General features: G+C 46.3%; 1 protein-coding gene across 1 annotated transcript in view; it reads right to left on the bottom strand.

The window, feature by feature from the left end:
• Positions 1 to 18,470, bottom strand: part of ME2 (malic enzyme 2) — a 43,900-nt gene extending 25,430 nt beyond the window's left edge. Inside the window, exons 1-2 of the mRNA XM_048504328.1 lie at positions 18,365 to 18,470; positions 5,839 to 5,960 (exon numbers count right to left, since the gene is read on the bottom strand). Coding sequence (XP_048360285.1) covers positions 5,839 to 5,946 — 108 coding nt within the window. The 5' untranslated portion in view covers positions 5,947 to 5,960; positions 18,365 to 18,470. The remainder of the gene's footprint in view (positions 1 to 5,838; positions 5,961 to 18,364) is intronic.
• Positions 18,471 to 21,518: the final 3,048 nt, after the last annotated feature.

Genomic DNA, 21,518 nt, shown 5'->3' with positions numbered 1-21,518 from the left:
AACAAACCTTAAAGACTACCTCTTCCCATATGAACCTACCTGTACACTCTGGTCATCCTCAGCGGCTCTGCTTTGGAAGCCTCTACAATCTGAACCTAGAAACATGGTGACTCGAAAAAGGGTCTTCTTGGTTGTGGCATCAAAACTTTCAACCCTCCTCCCGAGGAGATTTGTCTGACTCCTGCTATCAATGACTTTCATAAGCATCTGAAGACTTTTTGTTTTGTCTGGGAAACTCCCTGTAACAGTTTCTGGCTCTCCTCCTAGTGTGGTTTGTTTACGTGTTTTAATTAAATTATGTGGTTATTCAAACTGTGTTTTTAACTGCTCAAAAGACAGCATAAAAATGTTAAAAATTTTAAAAAATATTTTAGTGATTCCCACATCTTTTATATTTTAGAGAAGAGAATCTTCTCAACTGTATTCTGCAAGAAAAGGGGGTGAAGAGAGAATCATGCTTCACTATCTGCTCTCATGAAATCTATATATATAAAAAGGGAACCATGCGTTTGTTGCTTCGAGAATAACCCCGCACCTGCTGGCCCAAACACTCTGAAAATTTCACAGACCCTTACTCATTCCCCCGACTGTGTTCTTACGTACCTCCCGCTGTCAGACAACACACCTGAGCCAGGTAACACATCTTTTTCCTGGCGCACCAGGCCATGCAGCTGCCTGTGTGTAACTGTCACCCTTAGAATGTTCGCTCAGATGGCCAGACATGAGCAGTGGAAACAGTACATAGGCAATAACTCCAGTGGACGTGAAACACATACACACGTTGCCGTGTGAGAGGTCAGGTGGGGTTCCCCCCCTCACACGCAGGTACCTTTCACTCTCTGTGCCTCACCCACTGCTACCACACAACACACCTACTCTCATACACATTCAGAGGAGGGAGAGGGAAGGGACGGAGGGGGTGGCATGCAAGGGAGGGGAGGGAGCGGGCCCAGCATCTGGATATGACCCACCCACCCTAGCAGAGGGAGACGGAAGGGAGGGAGGGGGAGGGGTGGCATGCAAGGGAAGAGAGGGTGGGAGAGGGAAAGGATGGAGGGGGAGGCATGCAAGGGAACAGAAGTTAGGGAGGGGAGAGAGTGAGGGGTGGCATGCAAGGGAGGGGGCCCAGCATCTGGATATGACCCACCCACTCTAGCAAAAGGAAAGGGGAGGGAGGGGTGCCATGCAACGGAAGATAAGTGAGGGAGGGGAGAGAGGCAGGGGTGGCATGCAAGGGAGGCAAAGGAGCCCAGTATCTGGATATGACCCACCCACTCTAGCAAATGGAAAGGGGGGGAGGTAGGGGAAGGGGTGCCATGCAAGGGAACAGAAGTGAGGGAGGGGAGAGAGTGAGGGGTGGCATGCAAGTGAGGGGAGGGAGGGCCCAGCCAGCCTAGATTCCCTGAATAATGAGGTTACAGTTCAGAAAACCAGGTTGCCTCCGAGGCACACGTTACTCAGGAGTAAGCTCGATAAAGCAACCGTTACATACTTTGAATGGCTGAGTTGCGCCCCTCAGAGGGTTTCCTCAGAAGCGACACCCATTGCCACCACTCCAACTTACTCCCAGGTAAAGGATCATGACAAGCCAGCCTAGATGTGTGGGAGGGGTGCCTTTCCATTCCCACCCAGGAATGCGGTCACACACATCAAGGACATTGAACAGTATCAGCCTGCGCGTTTCCATGAGCACGTACTGCTGGCCTTTGCAATTGATTTGCTCCTACTGTTCCTTTCCCATTTCACCACAATAAGTCACAGCAAGGCGTGGCCGGGCCCCGCTAGTATACTATATTCCTGCGTAGGTACAGGGATCCGTCACACAAATCTGAGGTCTTGCCTCTGTTCAGTTTCTGCAGAAGATGCAGATGTACACAGGTATTTCTTTCCAGAAGGCACATGGCCAATTTGGGATGTATCCCAGTGATCGATCAATAAGGGCTTAAGATACACTAGAGACTTAGGGAGCTGGGGATGTTTAGTCTAGAGAAGTGAAGGTTAAGGGGGGACATGATAGCTATGTTTAAATATTTGGACGCCATGTTGAAGAGGGAGCAAGCTTGTCAGAGACCAGGATACAGAGTAATGGATTCAAGGTGCAGGAAAAGAGATTCCACCTAAACATTAGGAAGAACTTCCTAACCATCAGGGCTGTTCGACAGTGGGATTCACTGCCTCAGAGAGTGGTGGAGTCTCCTTCTTAGGAGCAGCAGTGGCGTAGGAGGTTAAGAGCTCATGTATCTAATCTGGAGGAACCGGGTTTGATTCCCAGCTCTGCCGCCTGAGCTGTGGAGGCTTATCTGGGGAATTCAGATTAGCCTGTACACTCCCACACACGCCAGCTGGGTGACCTTGGGCTAGTCACAGCTTCTCAGAGCTCTCTCAGCCCCACCTACCTCACAGGGTGTTTGTTGTGAGGGGGGAAGGGCAAGGAGATTGTAAGCCCCTTTGAGTCTCCTGCAGGAAAGAAAGGGGGGGATATAAATCCAAACTCTTCTTCTTCTTCGGAGGTTTTTAAACAGAGGCTGGATGAACATATGTCGGGAGTGCTTTGATTGTGTGTTCCTGCATTGCAGGGGATTGGACTTGATGGCTCTTGTGGTCTCTTCCAACTCTATGATTCTACTAAACATCTAACTTTTATTACTGAAAAGGAACATTGCTTCTTCTACCAGTTTGCTTCGACCTTCGACTCCACTCAGACACTTTAATCCTCTTATGACTCAGCTTCAATAAAAAAAGAACAGGCTTATACCATCAACTCAGCAGTGACCTGGGGGTTTTCTTTGTGGCAGATAATTGCCCATTCGTCCTATCTGCAGAACCCTTTTAAAAGTCTGCCGTGCTCGACACCAAAGCTCCTGGATCAACAATTGATGCTAATGTGGGTTAGTCCTGACCTAGGCGGCCTCGGCTAGCCCAATCTCATCAGATCCCCAAAGCTAAGCAGGGTCGGCCCTGGTTTGTTTTCAGATGGGAGACCTCCAAGGAACATCGTTGCATGGAGGAAGACAACGGCAAACCACCTCTGACCATCTCTTGCCTTGAAAAACCTAAGGGGCTGCATTCAGCCAGCCACCACTATTGGGTTGCCAACTCTGGGTTGGGAAATTCATAAAGATTTGGGGATGAGGGGAGGGTTTGGGCAAGGACCTTCGCAGGGTGTAACGCCACAGAAGCCATTCTCTCCAGGGGAACTGACTGCTACAGCCTTCCAATCCGTTGTCATCTTGGGAGCCCTCCTGGACTCCAATGGAGGTTGGAAATCCTAGGTCATTTGGAAAAGAGGATGCAGGGTGTGGGATCTAAGCCAGCTTGTTATGAAGATCCATTGCCACATTTATCACTCCTTCTTTGGCCATAGGGCTGGAGCACCTTCCTTATGAGGAGAGGCTGCAGCGTTTGGGACTCTTTAGTTTGGAGAGGAGACATCTGAGGGGGGATATGATTGAAGTCTATAAAATTATGCATGGGGAAGAAAATGTTGACAGAGAGAAATTTTTCTCTCTTTCTCACAATACTAGAACCAGGGGACATTCATGGAAAATGCTGGGGGGAAGAATTAGGACTAATAAAAGGAAACACTTCTTCACGCAACGTGTGATTGGTGTTTGGAATATGCTGCCACAGGAGGGGGTGATGGCCACTAACCTGGAATTAGCTTTAAAAGGGGCTTGGACAGATTTATGGAGGAGAAGTCGATTTATGGCTACCAATCTTGATCCTCTCTGATCTGAGATTGCAAATGCCTTAGCAGTCCAGGTGTTCGGGAGCAACAGCAGCAGAAGGCCCTTGCTTTCACATCCTGCATGTGAGCTCCCAAAGGCACCTGGTGGGCCACTGCAAGTAGCAGAGAGCTGGACTAGATGGACTCTGGTCTGATCCAGCTGGCTTGTTCTTGTGTTCTTATGTTCTTATGTTCTTATATGGAAAGGCAGACAGCGATCCTCAGAGAGCTTGATTTCAGCCAGGGATTCCCAGCTGCTGATCTAAGAGATTTCTAAGACGCCATCCCTGGTGGAACGCTGCCAGGATCTCCAACCACCATGTTCCTTCTCTTAGCCAGGGACTTTGCCAACTTTAAAATGTCCTTGATCAGAAACCAACCTAGATCAGAAAAGACTGTGTTTGGGGGACTGCATTGCTAAAATCCCCTGGGCTTCCCAGTTCTAATCCAGCATAACTGTAACACTGAATGGTTTAGTAGGAGGAGAAGGTTTACTGGTTTCTGTGATTGGCTTGCCCTGACCTGGATGGCCCAGATTGGCCTGATCTCATCAGATCTCAGAAGCCAAACAGGGTTGGCCCTGGTTAGGACTTGAATGGGAGACCACCAAGAAGAAGAATTTGGAGTTATATCCCACGTATCTCTCCCGTAAGGAGACTCAAGGAGGCTTACACGCTCCTTCCCCTTCTGCTCCCCACAACAGACACCTTGCGAGGTAGGTGGGGCTGAGAGAGATCTGAGAAAACTGTGACTGGCCCAAGATCACCCAGCGGGAATGTAAGAATGCGGAAACACATCTGGTTCACCAGACAAGCCTCTGCCACTCAGGTGGAGGAGTGGGGAATCAAACCCAGTTCTCCAGATTAAAATCCACCTGCTCTTAACCCCTACACCACACTGGCCCTCAGGTTTCTTTGCAGAGGAGGGCAATGGCAAACCACCTCTGCTAATCCCTTGCCTTGAAAACCCTTTGAGGTTGCCATAGTTGGCTGAGACCTAAAGACTCTTTCCACCATTAAAGATGACGTCACTTGATCATGATTGTCACTCCTTTCTTGCCAGGAATCTACAGCCCACCTGGAACTTGTGCTCCCACGCTACCTATTTATTATTATTATTATTATTATTTGTTTAATTTAATATACCGCCCTATCCCCGAGGGGCTCAGGGCGGTGTACAGCACAAAAACATCATACATAAAATCGTCACAAAATTATTACCATAAATACAATTAAAACAGTTAATTCCTAACACAGCGTCCCACGAAACCCTTGCTTAAACCCTCCCCCAAAATATATATATATATAAATGGGTCCCGATAGTATGAGGGACCCATATGGGGCAAAGAGGAGGGGCAGGGGCAGGGGGCACCCTCAGCGGCTAATGAGAACCTCTTCACCAAAGGCCCGGTGGAACAACTTCGGCTCGCTTTACAGGCTCCCTCGCATGGAATTTCTCAAAGGTGCCCAGAGGGACCCGGACAGCTGGAGGGAGAGTGTTCCACCAGGCCGGGGCCAGTGCATACACTTATTTTGTAGACGTTTGCAGCAGAGTTTAAACAACATGCGGTTGGCCTCCACACGGGCCAGGGCCTTTACAGCTCTGGCCCCGGCCTGGTGGAACACCAGCTGTCCGGGCCCTGCGGGACCTTGGCGAGTTCCGCAGAGCCTGTAAGACGGAGCTGTTCCGCCGGGCCTTTGGAGGGGACCAGCCGCTGATAGTGCCCCCCCCCCCCTTTCTGGCTCCTACACCTGGGCCTATAACATCTGATGAGACCTGCCGTTCCTCCCTTGGGGGAAGGATTTAATATCAGGTTATCGGGCGCCACCTACGCTTATATTCATGCTTTTACTCTAAGTGTTAATGTTTAGTTAGTCTTCGCTGCTTTTATAAGTTTTAGCCAATTTATGATGGTTTTATGATTGTATTTATTGTATGCTGTACACCGCCCGGAGCCCTTCGGGGACGGGGCGGTATAGAAGCCCAAAGTATAAATAAATAAATAAACAGCCAGAACCCAAAGTCACACGGGGAAGCCTCCGCCTCTTCACCATGACAGTGGAACCAGGTATAGCGGAAGAGAAGGTGAGCACAGCACCTGCCCCACTGACCTTATTCGTCCTGGGGTTCAGCATTAGCATCTTGCCTTTTTCTCTGGTGTGCGCGCTGCGGCGGGCCAGCACGCACGGAGCAGCCGCGATTCTTAATCGGGAAAACATTTCTTTCGGTTTGCCTAGGAAGAGAACACAGGGAAAGGTTTTGTTACACGGCCCAAGGAGGACGATCTTGTTTCGTGCTCATAGCAGGCCCCGGAGATATAAGCACAACATACTGGACATGCAGAGATTTGCTGGTGAAACGTGACATGGCATTTCAAAAACACGCTAACAATAGCAGCTGTCATTGACGCTTTCTCTCGGTCCTGATTCAAGGGCAACAGATTACCAGCTCGGTCCCGGGAATCTGTTTTGTTAGCAGATACGCTTTTTTCCAGTGCTAAAAGGTCTCTTCTGATCCAAGACGCTTCGAAGGCTGCTCAGTTAGTGAAAAGAATCTATGGGATCCAACCAGTGGTGGGATTCAAATAATTTAACAACAGGTTCCGGTGGTGGGATTCAAATAATTTAACAACTGGTTGTTTACAAGCAACATTTTAACAATCGGTACTGCCGAAGCGGTGCGAACCGGCTGAATCCCACCACTGGATCCAACCGAATAACTGGCCACCTAGACAGCTCTGGGAAGCAGGGTAAAAAGGCTTCCTGTTAGCATATAAATGGCCTTTGCCACATGGGTGTTTTTAAATTCAGTTTTGGCCCCATAATACTTCAGTTTATCCCTTAATTTCCACACATATTTTTACACCTTTAGCCCCCAGCCCCCACCCCGATTTTTTGAAGACTACTTTTGATCCATCTTTTTCTGGATTTTGAGACATTTTCCCCCCTCATGCATAATGTTTTTGTCAGTTTTCTTTGCCCTGCCACTTTCAACCCTCCAAGCCCACGCTTTTCAGTTACTGGACCATACTGGTCAACTCACACACACACACCCCACCCCACAAAAGACAATGGTCTCATTTTCTTTTTTTAAAATATCGATATTTTCTCTAGAGCGTTGCCATGCTAGGCTTAGCAGGTTGTCGAATTCTCAGCTTTCATTTTTTTAAAAGTAAGTTTCTAGCCTCTGCAAGGGAAGGGGTAGAGACTATCTTTTTTAAAAAAAGAAGTGAAAGGTGGAAATTCAGAGATATTGCGAAGCCTATCATTACAGTTCTCTAGCAATATTTCAAACTTTCAGGGGTTTTTTTTTAAAGCGGAGGTACTGTGATACCACCCATGACAATAACACCTGCCCTTGAAAATCCTCATTACTGAAGAAAATTAAGGGATTTCACAACTGTAAAAATACAGAGAGATCAGACATGTAGATCAACCGTGTCCACGTCTATTCCAATGATTTCAGACCCTCCAAGAAAATCAGGAGTAACTTGAATGTGCTGAAATGGTCAAATGGATCAACAGGAGAAAAAAAGTGAACATTTATTCCTAGCACTACTTGAATGTTTATATTTATTTATCATATTTATTTCGGGGGTTTTCCCTCCTCCCTAGCAGCTCAAGGCAGCGATATTGCTTCCCCTTTTCCCATTTCACCCTCACAACAACCCTGTGAAGTAGGTTAGCAGATCAGGTGCCTTAGCAGACCAGGTTAGAAGATCAAATGACTTAGCAGACCAGGTGCTCAGGAGTAACAGCAGCAGAAGGCCATTGCTTTCACATCCTGCATGTGAGCTCCCAAAGGCACCTGGTGGGCCACTGCGAGTAGCAGAGAGCTGGACTAGATGGACTCTGGTCTGATCCAGCTGGCTCGTTCTTATGTTCTTAGATTAAGCTAAGAGAAAGCAAGATTCACTCCAAAGTGGGGATCTAAACCTGGTTCCATCCTAGTCCAGTAATTACCCATTATGCCAAGCTGGCTGTGTGCCGATGAAAAGTTCTCGTAGGCCAGATGTGGAAGGAGCCATCATAATTCTAACCCCTCTGCTTCAAAAATATGTCATACTTTAGTTTTTATTATATTACTTTATTGATTTTATTATAAGCTGATTTGAGCGCATCGTAAGAAAAGCAGCAGCTAATAAACTAGCCTGAAATAAAGTCTGTAGGTGAGATGGGTCCAGAAAAATAGAGGTGAAATGTTATCCAAGAGGTGAAATGATATCCTTTAGCATTTATTATATTACTTTATTGATTTTTATTATAAGCTGCTTTGAGCACAATGTAAGGAAAGCAGCAGCTAATAAGAGCAGCAGTGGCGTAGGAGGTTAAGAGCTCGTGTATCTAATCTGGAGGAACCGGGTTTGATTCTCTGCTCTGCCGCCTGAGCTGTGGAGGCTTATCTGGGGAATTCAGATTAGCCTGTACACCCCCACACACGCCAGCTGGGTGACCTTGGGCTAGTCACAGCTTCTCGGAGCTCTCTCAGCCCCACCTACCTCACAGGGTGTTTGTTGTGAGGGGGGAAGGGAAAAAAGATTGTAAACCCTTTGAGTCTCCTGCAGGAGAGAAAGGGGGGATATAAATCCAAACTCCTCCTCCTCCTCCTCCTCCTCCTCCTCCTCCTCCTCCTTCTAATAAACTAGCCCAAAATAATGGCTGTATGTGAGATGAATCCAGAAAAATAGAGGTGAAATGCAGAAGTTTAAGAACTATAGTACTCTAACACAAATTAACTGAAATTAACTGGTGCACAGACCACTCTCTGAATAGCATTCTATATCTCCAGTTATTAATTAACCTTTGCATGGTCAATGAAAGTTCTTGAAGGAGAGAAGTGGGATTATTTTAATCAATTATAAACTGGAGAGCTGGGAGCGGCTGTGACAAAGAACTGCTTGAAAACCAGATCCTGTTCCACATCGTGCAAGGTGAAGATACCGCCATAAATCACTTTCACCTCGTGCTCTTTAAATGCTTCCGAAAGTCCTTTGGAAAGTTCTGCTGAGAATGCAGGAAGCTATTATATCTGCTTTTTTATTTTTAGAACTCCCCGAGTTTCCCTTTTGAAGCAGCCTGTTTTCACATGAACACACACTCTCTCTTCCAATCGGACACTTTCCTTAACCACAGATCTGACTCGCCATTAAAACTCTGCCCCATTAAATACAAGAACAAATTCAAGCAAAGAAGAAGAACGTTTTCAGCCTGCACCTTACTTGTTCAGAAAGGGGTTGGATCCAAACTTGTTTTATTGCTTGGTAACTGTTGCAGCGACAGAGGAAAAAACCGCTTGGTATTAGAGGCACAAACCACTTTTCACAGGCAGATTTTATTCGGAATGAGGTGGCTCTATAAAAAACCCAGCTGGCTGGCTGGTAGGCAGTAAAGGACTCCGAAAGAACAAGCACAGAATCTTACAAAGTGGTATTACATACAGAATCTCTCTTTCTCTCTCTGTGGATATATATATACATACACACGCGCATACATACATGTGTATACACCAGGGGTCCCCAAACTTTTTAAACAGGGGGCCAGTTCACTGTCCCTCAGACTGTTGGAGGGCCGGACTAAAAAAAACTATGAACAAATTCCTATGCACAAATGATTGTAAAATGTTTGATTTCACCTTTCAGCCTTTCTGTCATGGTCTATTTTTAGAACAGTGACCAAAGTATGTCAAGTACAGGGTGGGCTCCAAATATTGTTGGGGAGGCTGTGGAATACCTTCCCCTGTAAAAAAAAAAAAAAGCAGAACTTTCCCAATGAAGCATTCCATCTAACCCAGGATCAGGTATCTTCCTGGGTTCTTTCCTCCCTAGCAGCCAGCGAGAATTCACCAGCCTGGCTGATGCCAATGGGAGTGAGGAGGAACAGAAAGCCTGAGAGCAACACATGGAGTAGCCGAGAGGGAAGGGCGGAGCAGGCGTTGCCACATGTAAGGTTTCCAACTCTGGGTCAGAAAATGCATGGAGATTTGGGGGTGCCATCATGTAACTGCAATCAACAGCCGTTGGGGCCGGTTCCTCCTCTCCCTCGAGCCCCCACTGCACATGAATGGAGCCATCGCCGCCATGCCTGGCGGGCCGGATAAATGCCTTCAGGGGGCCACATTTGGCCCCCGGGCCGTAGTTTGGGGACCCCTGGTATACACATATACACACATATATATGCACATATGTGTGTGTGTATATGTATGTTTAAATGTATGTATATATGTATATGTATGTATGTGTGTACTTAGTATACCGTGTTTCCCCAAATATAAGACAGTGTCATATTTTAATTTTTGCTCCCAAAGATGTGCTATGTCTTATTTTCAGGGGATGTCTTATTTTTCCTGTGTTCTGTTTGTCAGGCATGCTTCCAAACAAAAACTTTGCTATGTCTTACTTTCGGGGGATGCCTTATATTTCGCACTTCAGCAAAACCTCTACTATGTCTTATATAAGGGGAAACAGGGTAGTTAGTATTTGGATGGGAGACCACCAAGGAAGTCCAGGGTCACTACACAGAGAAATGCAACAGCAAATTACCTCTGCAAGTCTCTTGCCTTGAAAACTCTTCTAGGTTATCATACACAGCAGCAGCAGCAGCAGCAGCAGAAGAAGAAGAAGAAGAAGAAGAAGAAGAAGAAGAAGAAGAAGAAGAAGAATTGGATTTATATCCCCCCTTTCTCTCCTGTAAGGAGACTCAAAGGGCTTACAATCTCTTTTCCCTCCCCCCCCCCAACAACAAATACTCTGTGAGGTAAGTGGGGCTGAGATAGCTCAAAAGAACTGTGACTAGCCCAAAGTCACCCAGCTGGCATGTGTTGGTGTGCACAAGCTAATCTGGTTCACCAGACAAGCCTTCACAGCTCAAGTGGCAGAGAGGGGAATCAAACCTGGTTCCTCCAGATTAGAGTGCTCTTAACCACTACGCCACTGTTGCCCCTTCAGCTGCAACTTCAAGGCAATTTACACAAAGGCATACATTTAAAAAACCTGATAATGGAAAATTCAGACTGGAGAACTTGCACTAGTTCTCCAGAGGAACTGATCTTTGTTGTTTGGAGATCCATTGGAATTGTGGTTGATCCCCAGGTCTCCCCTGGAGGCTGGCAACTGTATTCAGCCTGCTTCTAACGGAGCACCTGATGGGTCCAATTGATTTGTTATAAATCCTGATTCTGGGGTTCAGCTTGACATCTCCAAGAAGGCTCGCCCTGTTGTCAGATCCCGGGGAAAGTGTAACCTCCCGTGCCCAGGAAGCTAAAACAGCAGCCAAAAGAATGCTCATTTTTGAAATCGCACTTCACGGGCGCCTATGAATCTGACCAGCTGCAATTAGCGTAGGCTAAACCATCTTCGCAATATCCGGCCGAGGTGCAAAACAAACAGCTTGCCTCTCTCCATTAACCTTCAACAAATTAGCAACTTGTGAAACAGGATTACTCTCCCTTTGAGAAAGAAACAAAGGAAAGGTGACCCAAAGAGGCGCATATATATGGCCCAAAGACAATGCAATTTATCATCATTATCCTCTCCCCATTCAGTCCCTGAACTCACAATTTAAAACAATCTAAATAACAACAAACAGAAGCTCCTTATTTATCCCCGACTGATTTTTTAATTTGCTTTTCCAGCCCACACAGGGAGAACAAACAACTGCATTATGCAATTACATCATTTTCCCCCTGCTGTCAACAAGTGTGAATTTCCTTTATCACTTTAGACCACAGGGACAGAGTAGTGGAGGATGGAGACAGGTAAGACCTGCTCTGACTCCACACCTAGGTGTAATTGCTACACACCCCATCTGGTGACTGGTAATTTGTATGTTTAATAAAAGGCCTGGGGCGTGAAAGCTGGACAAATGAAGAAAGCAGACAGGAAGAAAATAAGATTTTCCTTGAAATGTGATGTCGGAAGAGAGTTTTCCAGATACCGAGGACGACCAGAAAGACAAATCGGTGGGTTCCAGACCAAATCAAGCCTGAAATTTCCCTAGAAGTGAAAATGACTAAAATGAGACTGGTCACACCATAAGAAGACAAGAGTCACTGGAAAAGACACACACGATACGAAAGGCTGTGTATCTAATCTGGAGGAACCGGGTTTGATTCCCAGCTCTGCCGCCTGAGCTGTGGAGGCTTATCTGGGGAATTCAGATTAGCCTGTGCACTCCCACACACGCCAGCGGGGTGACCTTGGGTTAGTCACAGCTTCTCGGAGCTCTCTCAGCCCCACCTACCTCACAGGGTGTTTGTTGTGAGGGGGGGGAAGGGCAAGGAGATCGTAAGCCCCTTTGAGTCTCCTACAGGAGAGAAAGGGGGGATATAAATCCAAACTCTTCTCTTCTCTCTCTTCTCTGAAGGCAGCATGAAAAAGAGGAAGACCCAACATGAGATGAACTGCCTCTACAAAGACAGACCCAGGTCACAGTTTGTAAGGCTGTTAATGGTTAGGAGGGAATTGATCCATAGAGTTGCCATGAGTCAGAAAACCAATATGGTAACAACTAACCCAGGGTGGATACCAATGGAAGCTGAGCTACATATCTAAATATAAACTCGCAGCCCTCCAGATGTTATGGACTACAGTTCCCATCATCCCCTGCCAGCATCATGCTGTAGTCCCGTGGTGGCGAACCTTTGGCACTCCAGATGTTATGGACTACAATTCCCATCAGCCCTTGCCAGCATGGCCAATTGGCCATGCTGGCGAGAGCTTTAATAAGAAATATCTCCCTCTGTAGTCCATTGGTGGCGAACCTTTGGCACTCAGATGTTATGGACTACAATTCCCATCAGCCCTTGCCAGCATGGCCCAGTGGCCCATGCTGGCGAAACTGATAGAGGTAGCAGTCCACTATGGAATATAGGTCGCCACTATGATCCGCATAATAACACATCTGGAGGGCCGTGAGTTTGACATCTATCAAAAGCACCACATCTATCTTGGCCCCTTACACCTGGGCCTTCTGTCACCTAATGGGACTTGCCGTCCCTCCCCCTTGGGAGAGGATTTTGAAAATGGGGTTGTCAGACGCCACTTATACTTATACTTATATTTATTATACTTATTATATTTAGTCTTTATTGAGCTGCTTTTAAAGGTTTTAGCTATTTTATGACTGTATTATGTCTATATGTTGTACACCGCCCGGAGCCCCTTGGGGATAGGGCGGTATAAAAATCTACAGAATAAATAAATAAACAAACAAACAAACAAACAGGAATACCTTCACACTTGTTGGAACGAGCAATTTGAATCACACTGTCAAAGGACCGACCTTCTATTAAAATATCAGGACGTTCGTAACCCTGACATAGAACAGGCGTGCGCTCGATTGGCTCATCACATTAGCAGAGATCAAGCAAACTCTATTTTATTAAGCTGGGAGAGTTCCAGGTAGAAATGAGTCCAGTAGTTATCGCTCTCTTTGAAAAACCAGCCGCACACAGATAATTTTCCCTCTGGAGCATTAGATTTTATCACAGCGCGTTATTCCGATTTCCCTGCTGTTGCAGAAGAGAAAGAGATGTCCATAAGGTTTTAACGGGGACCTTGATGGTCTTCCCGTGCCCCCACACGTGGGCAAGCCTTCCCCCAGGAACAGTTCAGAGGACATTGTGCCCGATTAGGGCATGACTTTTGGGGCTTCCATTTTCTTCAGCCTTTATGCCAGAGAAAATATAAATCTCATTTTATCTGGTTTAAAAGGGGACCTGAGTGGGGCTACAGGGGAAGTATCCACCAGGGTAGTGCCTCATAGGAGCAGCAGTGGCGTAGGAGGTTAAGAGCTCGTGTATCTAATCTGGAGGAACTGGGTTTGATTCCCAGCTCTGCCACCTGAGCTGTGGAGGCTTATCTGGGGAATTCAGATTAGCCTGTACACCAGGGGTCTTCAAACTATGGCCCTCCAGATGTTCTTGGACTACAATTCCCATCAACCCCTGCCAGCATGGCCAAGTGGTAGGGCTCATGGGAACTGTAGTCTATGAACATCTGGAGGGCCATAGTTTGAAGACCCCTGCTGTACACTCCCACACACGCCAGCTGGGTGACCTTGGGCTGGTCATAGCTTCTCGGAGCTCTCTCAGCCCCACCTACCTCACAGGGTGTTTGTTGTGAGGGGGGAAAGGCAAGGAGATTGTAAGCCCCTTTGAGTCTCCTGCTGGAGAGAAAGGGGGGATATAAATCCAAAACTCTTCTTCTCTCTTGTAGGCATTATGGGGAAGGAGCCTGATTTTGCTTCCAAAATGGCGCTCACCGTTATCCTCAGTGCTTGAGAGGGCTTTTTTCCCCTCTTTTCCTGCTGAAGTTGTATAGCAGAACAAAACAATTGGGTAAGGAGAGGTGAAGAAGAGTTGGGTTTTATACCCCGCTTTTCTCAACCTTTAAGGCAGTGGTTCTCAACCTGTGGGTCGGGACCCCTTTGAGGGTCAAAAGACCCTTTCACAGGGGTCGCCTAAGACTCTCTGCATCAGTTTTTTTCCATCTGTAAAATGAATAAATGTTAGGGTTGGGGGGTCACCCCAACATGAGTAACTGTATTAAAGGGTCGCGGTATTAGGAAGGTTGAGAACCACTGCTTTAAGGAGTCTCAAATTGGCAAACAAACTCCTTCCCCTTCCCCTTCCCACAACAGACACCTTGTGAGGCAGGTGGAGCTGAGAGAGGTCTGAGAGAACTGTGACAACTCCAAGGTCACCCAGCCAGATTCACGTGGAGGAACGAGGAAACAAATCTGATTCACCAGATAAGAGGCTCTTCCACTGAGTCACAGGTCTTTTCCATCAGAAGGAATCTCCTTATGGAGGGAGGACACAGCCGTTTACAACAGAGAAACTTCAGTTGCTGGAGTGGGGGGTGCCTTAATGTTCACAAATTACTTGGAATGGAAGTAAGTAGAGAGGTATGCAAATTTCCAGATGACATGTGAAGATGAAGACCGACGGGAACTGCAAATAATCCAGAATGATCTCTTCAAATTTGGTGAAGAAACAGCAATGTGTTATTTTTTCTCTCTTAATTGATCTAGAAGAAGAAGAGTTTGGATTTATATCCCCCCTTTCTTTCCTGCAGGAGACTCAAAGGGGCTTACGATCTCCTTGCCCTTCCCCCCTCACAACAAATACCCTGTGAGGTAGGTGGGGCTGAGAGAGCTCCGAGAAGCTGTTACTAGCCCAAGGTCCCCCAGCTGGCGTGTGTGGGAGTGTACAGGTTAATCTGAATTCCCCAGATAAGCCTCCACAGCTCAGGCGGCAGAGCTAGGAATCAAACCCAGTTCCTCCAGATTAGATACACAAGCTCTTAACCTCCTACGCCACTGCTGCTGCCCAATGGGACCCCAAAGTGGCTTACAGCATTCTCCCCTTCTCTATTTTATTTCCACAACCGTTCCTAGGTTGGAAGTTAAGCTATGACGGTGTGATTTGCCCAGGGACCCTCGGTAAGATTCAATGGCATTGGATTCGAATCTAAGTCTCCCAGATGCCAGTTCAACACTCTAACACTATACTATGCTCACTCTATGAAGCATCCTGTAAGTAAACCTAAGAACAAAAAAAATACACTGTGTAAAAAAGAACTCTTGATTCCACACACCTGCTGACAGAGACTGAACTAGCCATGACTGACCAAGACAGCGATCTTGTGAACAGTGAAGATGTTGACAGTGTATGAAAAAGAGCAGATTATTTTATACAGATTATTAGCAAAGGGACTGAACTGGCATCATAATAATGCCTTTACATTGGTCCAGTTGTTTACTGCACGAGAAGGAGATTGCAAAACCTTTCCTTTTAGAAAACAAGAATGACACGATAAAGACTTGCACCTGTATGCGCTGGGTAGAGAAAGCTAACAGAATATTTGCTCCCATGTTGTTACGCTTGGAGTCAACCCCAAAAAAGTTAACAGGCAGTTGATTCGAGACAGGCAAAAGAAAACACTTTATACCATTCGCAAATTAACTGACGGAATTCACTTTTCCAATATGCAGTCTTGGCCGCCCATTTTCAAAGGGGCCTAGACAATTTCTTAAGACAGGCTTATTAATAGGTATTAGAGGACTAAACAGGCCAGGATACCTCTGGGAAAAAACCACCTGTTGGGAAGCAAAGAAGCAGACTTTCTTATTAGGTTCCAGGGAGCCTGAAGTTAGCACCTGAGCCAGCGTGGTATAGTGGTTAAGAGCAGGTGGATTCTAATCTGGAGAACTGGGTTTGATTCCCCACTTCTTCACCTGAGTGGCAGAGGGTTTATCTGGTGAACCAGATGAGTTTCCTCACTCCTGCATTCCTGCTGGGTGACCTTGAGCAAGTCACAGTTCCCCTAAGCAGAGTCACGTTTTAGCAAGGTAGCCATATTGATGTTCACTAATAGAGTAAAATTTTCATCCAGCAGCATCTTAGAGAGCAAAAAGATTTCCAGGGTATAAAAATTTGAGAGTCAAAACTCCCTTTGCAGATACCAGTTAATTCTTGCTTTTAATAGGTTGTCTCAGCCTTTTATCCTTCCAAGGTTGGTAAAATGAGTACTGAGTTTGGTGGAGGTAAAGTATCGATGACTGGAGAAGGCAATGGCAAACAACCCCGCAAAGATAGTCTGCCTAGTAAAAGCCATGATCTGATGTCCCCTCCGTGGGTCAATAATGACCCAGTGCTTTGACAGGGGACATACAGGGGACATACAAAAAACATACCAAAAAAACAGGTACAGAGGAGGGCAACCAAAATGGTAAAACATCTAGATTACATGTCTAGGGAGCAGCAGTGGCATGGGAGGTTAAGAGCTCGTGTATCTAATCTGGAGGAACCGGGTTTGATTCCCAGCTCTGCCGCCTGAGCTGTGGAGGCTTATCTGGGGAATTCAGATTAGCCTGTGCACTCCCACACACACCAGCTGGGTGACCTTGGGCTAGTCACAGCTTCTCGGAGCTCTCTCAGCCTTACCTACCTCATAGGGTGTTTGTTGTGAGGGGGGAAGGGCAAGGAGATTAAGCCCCTTTGAGTCTCCTGCAGGAGAGAAAGCGGGGATATAAATCCAAACTCTTCTTCTTCTTCTTCTTATGAGGAGCGGCTTAGGGAGCTGGGTATGTTTAGTCTGAAGAAGAGAAGGTTAAGGGGGGACATGATAGCCATGTTTAAATATCTGAAGGGATGTCATGTTGAAGAAGGAGCAAGCTTGTCCAGAGACTAAGACGAGGAGTAATGGATTCAAGGTGCAGGAAAAGAGATTCCACCTAAACATTAGGAAGAACTTCCTGACATTAGGGGCTGTTGAACAGTGGAATACACTGCCTTGGAGTGTGGTGGAGTCTCCTCCTTTGGAGAGTTTTAAACAGAGGTTGGATGGCCATCTTTCAGGAGTGCTTTGATGGTGTGTTCTTGCATGGTAGGGGGTTGGACTAGATCAGGGGTAGGGAACCTGCGGCTCTCCAGATGTTCAGGAACTACAATTCCCATCAGCCTCTGTCGGCATGGCCAATTGGCCATGCTGGTAGGGGCTGATGAGAATTGTAGTTCCTGAACATCTGGAGAGCCGCAGGTTCCCTACCCCTGGACTAGATGGTCCTTGTGGCCTTTCCCAACTCTATGATTCTATGAAAAAAACAACGTTGCAAAAGTGACTGCCTAAGAAAATTCCAACCTATTCCAGCTGATTCAGAAAGGTGGTTTATGAGCCTGAATCTTTCACACCCCGGCTTTTATGGTGGAGGCAAAGGTTTACTTCAGGCCAAGATCTGGCACACAAAACAGAAAGCTTTCAAAGCTGCACCTGCAGAATTGCAGAAGAAAGCTATCAGCCCCAGAACAACTGTTCAAAACTCTGAAATCGGATAGGCCACCACCAGATTTGCCTGTTAGCACAATCGGTGCACACGCAACCGGCTCGCAAACCCTGTAATGTACAGCGGTACAGGGTGGAAACTAACACAGATATAATCTTTCCAGCTTTAGCATAGGAACTGCATGCAGCTGGTTATTTGCAAAAACAAAAATGCATCCAGAGCCTGGCTAAAATACTTCCTGTTTTGCTGAGAGAACAGCACCAGGTGGTCCCAACAAGCAGCCGGCAAGAAGGTGTTATAAAGGTTGGAAACTGCCCCAAACCTGGAAAGGAAAGGGTGGCATAGAAATCCCATAATGAATAAACAGAGAATCCTCCCATTGAGAAAAAATCAGTTTAGGCCACATCTAATTTAAGGATCAATCATTTCCCAGTGGAATCCTTTCAGCCTCGGGGAGGAAGATAAGTCATTCCTAAACAGGGATGATGTAAAATATATTTAGACACAACACATAACCCTCCAGTCTAAGTGCCAAACAGGGTTTAAAAGATAATTCGTACAAGATTAATAAAGAAAAGCAGCAATTTCTTTGATCATCCAAATGCCATTTTAACAAATGGGACCATAAAGGTGGGACCATAAAGATCAACCCCAGGTTGGGTGCCAGTTTAGTTCTGAATCTGCAAATGGCATAAAGTAAACAGCTTGAAATTGGGGAGGGGGTCTCTTCATCTGTACCCCAATAAAAAGGAGCATCGAAATGAGAGGCCTCGGGTGGAAATACGAGGTGCTGGAGAGGAAAGCAACCAGAATGGGAAAAAAAAAGGGGATAATTGTAATATATACTAATTACCAGGCACCTCCTGCCCGTCGCTGTAGCCTCAGAGATGCTCCTTCCAGCTCCTTCTTCCCCCAACTCCCAACACTGAATGAAACAGGCAAGGAAAAGCCAGACCGGGACACCTCAAGAGGCGGGCTTTCCCCGCTGACTGACAAGGCATCTTGGCCAGTGAAAGCAAAGCAGTCCTCCTGCTTCAGCCAATCGCGTTGGCTCGTTCGGCTTTCCCGGCACCGGCCTGAGAGAATGATTTGAATATGCTGATCGACTGGCGGGCGTAGCCAATCAGCGTGTCCTCGCGAAGGATTGATGTGCATCTTCGGATGACGGCCGTAAGACGCTAGAAGGAAGCGGTGAAAGTTGTAGCCTGGAAGGCAACCGAACTCCGTCTTTAGCCAATGGTCGGGGGGTGGAGGTAATTTGAATATGCTAATCGGCCGGCGGGAGCAACCAATCGGCGTCCTCGGGGCAGCGATTGATGTGCATCTTTGCAGGGACTGGCAGGGAGAAGAGCAGACTATAAATAAGGTAGATACATTAAATAAATTAAATAAAGCAAAACGCCAGAGAGGGAAATTGTGTTTGCATTTTGTCATATTTCAAAATAACATGTTCTATATTTAACTGGTTATTTTCTGAATAAGTTCATTTATATATTTTTGTTATATTATGACCCTCATTTCTGGATTCATTTTTTCTTATTTCCTTCCCGTTTCTTCACATTTAAAAATCAGTTCTGTTTCCACCTTTAAAAGAGAAATACTTTGCTGAAGGGGAGGGGGGACATTTATCAAGTTTGAATTTTTCAGTTACTTTCTACCAGTTTTCAAAGAATTTTTTTCCAGTCATTATCTAATGGTAGTTGAAGCAAAAAGAGGAAAAACTTGCACAATTTTAAAGCAACACAGACACACACCCTCCTGTTTTGCAAAAACCTGGTACTTGAAGCCATATGACTTTTGCACAAAAAAAAATCCTTAATGCACTATTCATCTTTAAAACTATGCATCAGGCAGGAAAGGGGCAATTCTAGTTTTGGAGGCTCATCTTGGTCAGCGTGGAAGAAAAGTATAATTAAATTTGATTTATTTATAGATCGTTTTCCGCTGAAATATAAGGAGAGTTGCACTACAAGCACATACAATCAAAATAAACTCTGTCAGTAAAATACAATGCGAATCAATTAAAATACAGCAAAAATAAGTTTAAAATAGAACAGCAAATTCATGTGAACTGTACTTACTGGATGTCCTGATCCCTTTGTTGCTGACAAGTAGCCGTGCAGAATTAATGCATGTTACCATTCAAATAAAAATGCTTCAAGGGGAGCATGCAAAATCCCAATGACAACTGGAGATTTGCAATTTGGGGTCACCTGCTGTACTGCTGAAGAAGAAGGAGGAGGAGTTTGGATTATAACCCCCCCCCCCTTTTCTCTCCTGTAAGGAGACTCAAAGGGGCTTACAATCTCTTTTCCCTTCTCCCCCAAACAACAAACACCCTATGAGGGGGGTGGGGCTGAACGAGCTCTGAAGAACTGCGACTAGCTCAAGGTCACACAGCTGGCATGTGTGGGAGTGTACAGGCTAATCTGAATTCCCCAGATAAGCCTCCACAGCTCAAGTGGCAGAGCAGGGAATCAAACCCGGTTCTCCAGATTAGAGTGCACCTGCTCTTAACCACTACGCCACTGCTGCTCCAGGTTTTAATATCAGCCTGGCCTATGAAACAGTTAATAATCCCAGGCTGTCATGTCACAGATATATGTGTTGACAAAACCATAGCCTCTCAGTGTGGTGACTTTGGACATTTCATACATTCTCAGTCTAACTCAACCTATTATTATTATTATTATTATTAGGTTTATAAACCGCCCTCCCCCGAAGGGCTCAGGGCGGTGAACAGTATAAACCTACTTCACAGGGTTGTTGTGAGGGGCCCAGGTTCAATCTCTGGCATCTCCAGTTAAAAGATCAGGGAGAGGGTGATATGGGAACCCTGGAGGGCTGTGACTTGCCTGAGTGGACAGTACTGACTTTCGCAGATGGACGGTCTGATTCAGCAAAAAGGCGTTCATGTGATAAAATGTAGCAGAGAAGAATGATGTAAACCACTTTGGGGCCCACTGTGAAGAGAGATGAGGTATAAATTAAGACAGAATAAATAAGTAAATAAATCCTGCATTGCTGGGGGTTGGACTTGATGGCCTTTGGGGTCTCTTCCAACTCTATTGGCCATGGTGGCAGGGGCTGATGGGAAGTGAAGTCCATGGACATCTGGAGAGCCACAGGTTGCAGACCCCTATGAAATCACATTTTGGAGTTCTTTAGGCAGGGAGGTCGCTTCATTTGGTCATGACCCACCTACCTGGGGGAGGGTTTGGGACAGGGAGGGTTAGGAATGGGGAGAGGGGAAGGGGGCCCATTATCTGGTCATGGCCCACTCACCCTAGGGCAGGGGTCTGCAACCTGCGGCTCTCCAGATGTTCATGGACTACAATTCCCATCAGCCCCTGCCAGCATGGCCAATAGGCTGATGGGATTTGTAGTCCATGAACATCTGGAGAGCCGCAGGTCACAGACCTCTGCCCTAGGGGGAAGTGTAGGGAGAGGGAGAGAGGAAGAACAAATATAATCACCAGCAATTCCCTGTAACAAATTGCATGCCCATTTAAATATATACACACGGAAGCTCAAACCTTCGCCCGGCTTTGTATGAATTGGCTTCTGCATTGTCAGACAGGAGAAGTGAGCTCTGTTGGTACAGTAACTGTGAAAAAAAAATACGAATAGATGCACGTTGAGCCACAACGCTCCTTTCCTCCATCTCGAATGACAAAGTGGAGCCCTGTTGTCTGCTCGAGTCTCGGCTCTTCTTTTTCTCGTTCTCCGCTCCCATTGTGGCAGGGAATGGCTTTTGCTCCCCTGGAACTTTTTCAGACTAGTCAATCAATGGCTTCAACTGTTAGAAGATGAAAGGCGATGACAGCAGAAACACAGAAGGGGACTTCTTTCTCCATCGGTCTGCAAGCCAATTGCTGGCATTTGCAAGTGTCTGTCACAACCAATCATGAAAGGGTTAACATCTGTTAGTGTGTAAACAGTATGCTGAGATGATATTGTAATGAGCTGACCTATTGAGTAGCCACTGATCAGTCAGCAGTGTGATA

This window comes from Sphaerodactylus townsendi, linkage group LG07, assembly GCF_021028975.2.
Source record: "Sphaerodactylus townsendi isolate TG3544 linkage group LG07, MPM_Stown_v2.3, whole genome shotgun sequence".
NCBI classification, from domain to species: Eukaryota; Metazoa; Chordata; class Lepidosauria; order Squamata; family Sphaerodactylidae; genus Sphaerodactylus; species Sphaerodactylus townsendi.
The sequence above is the reverse complement of the archived record's forward strand: the minus strand, read 5'-3'. Positions and strand labels throughout refer to the sequence as shown.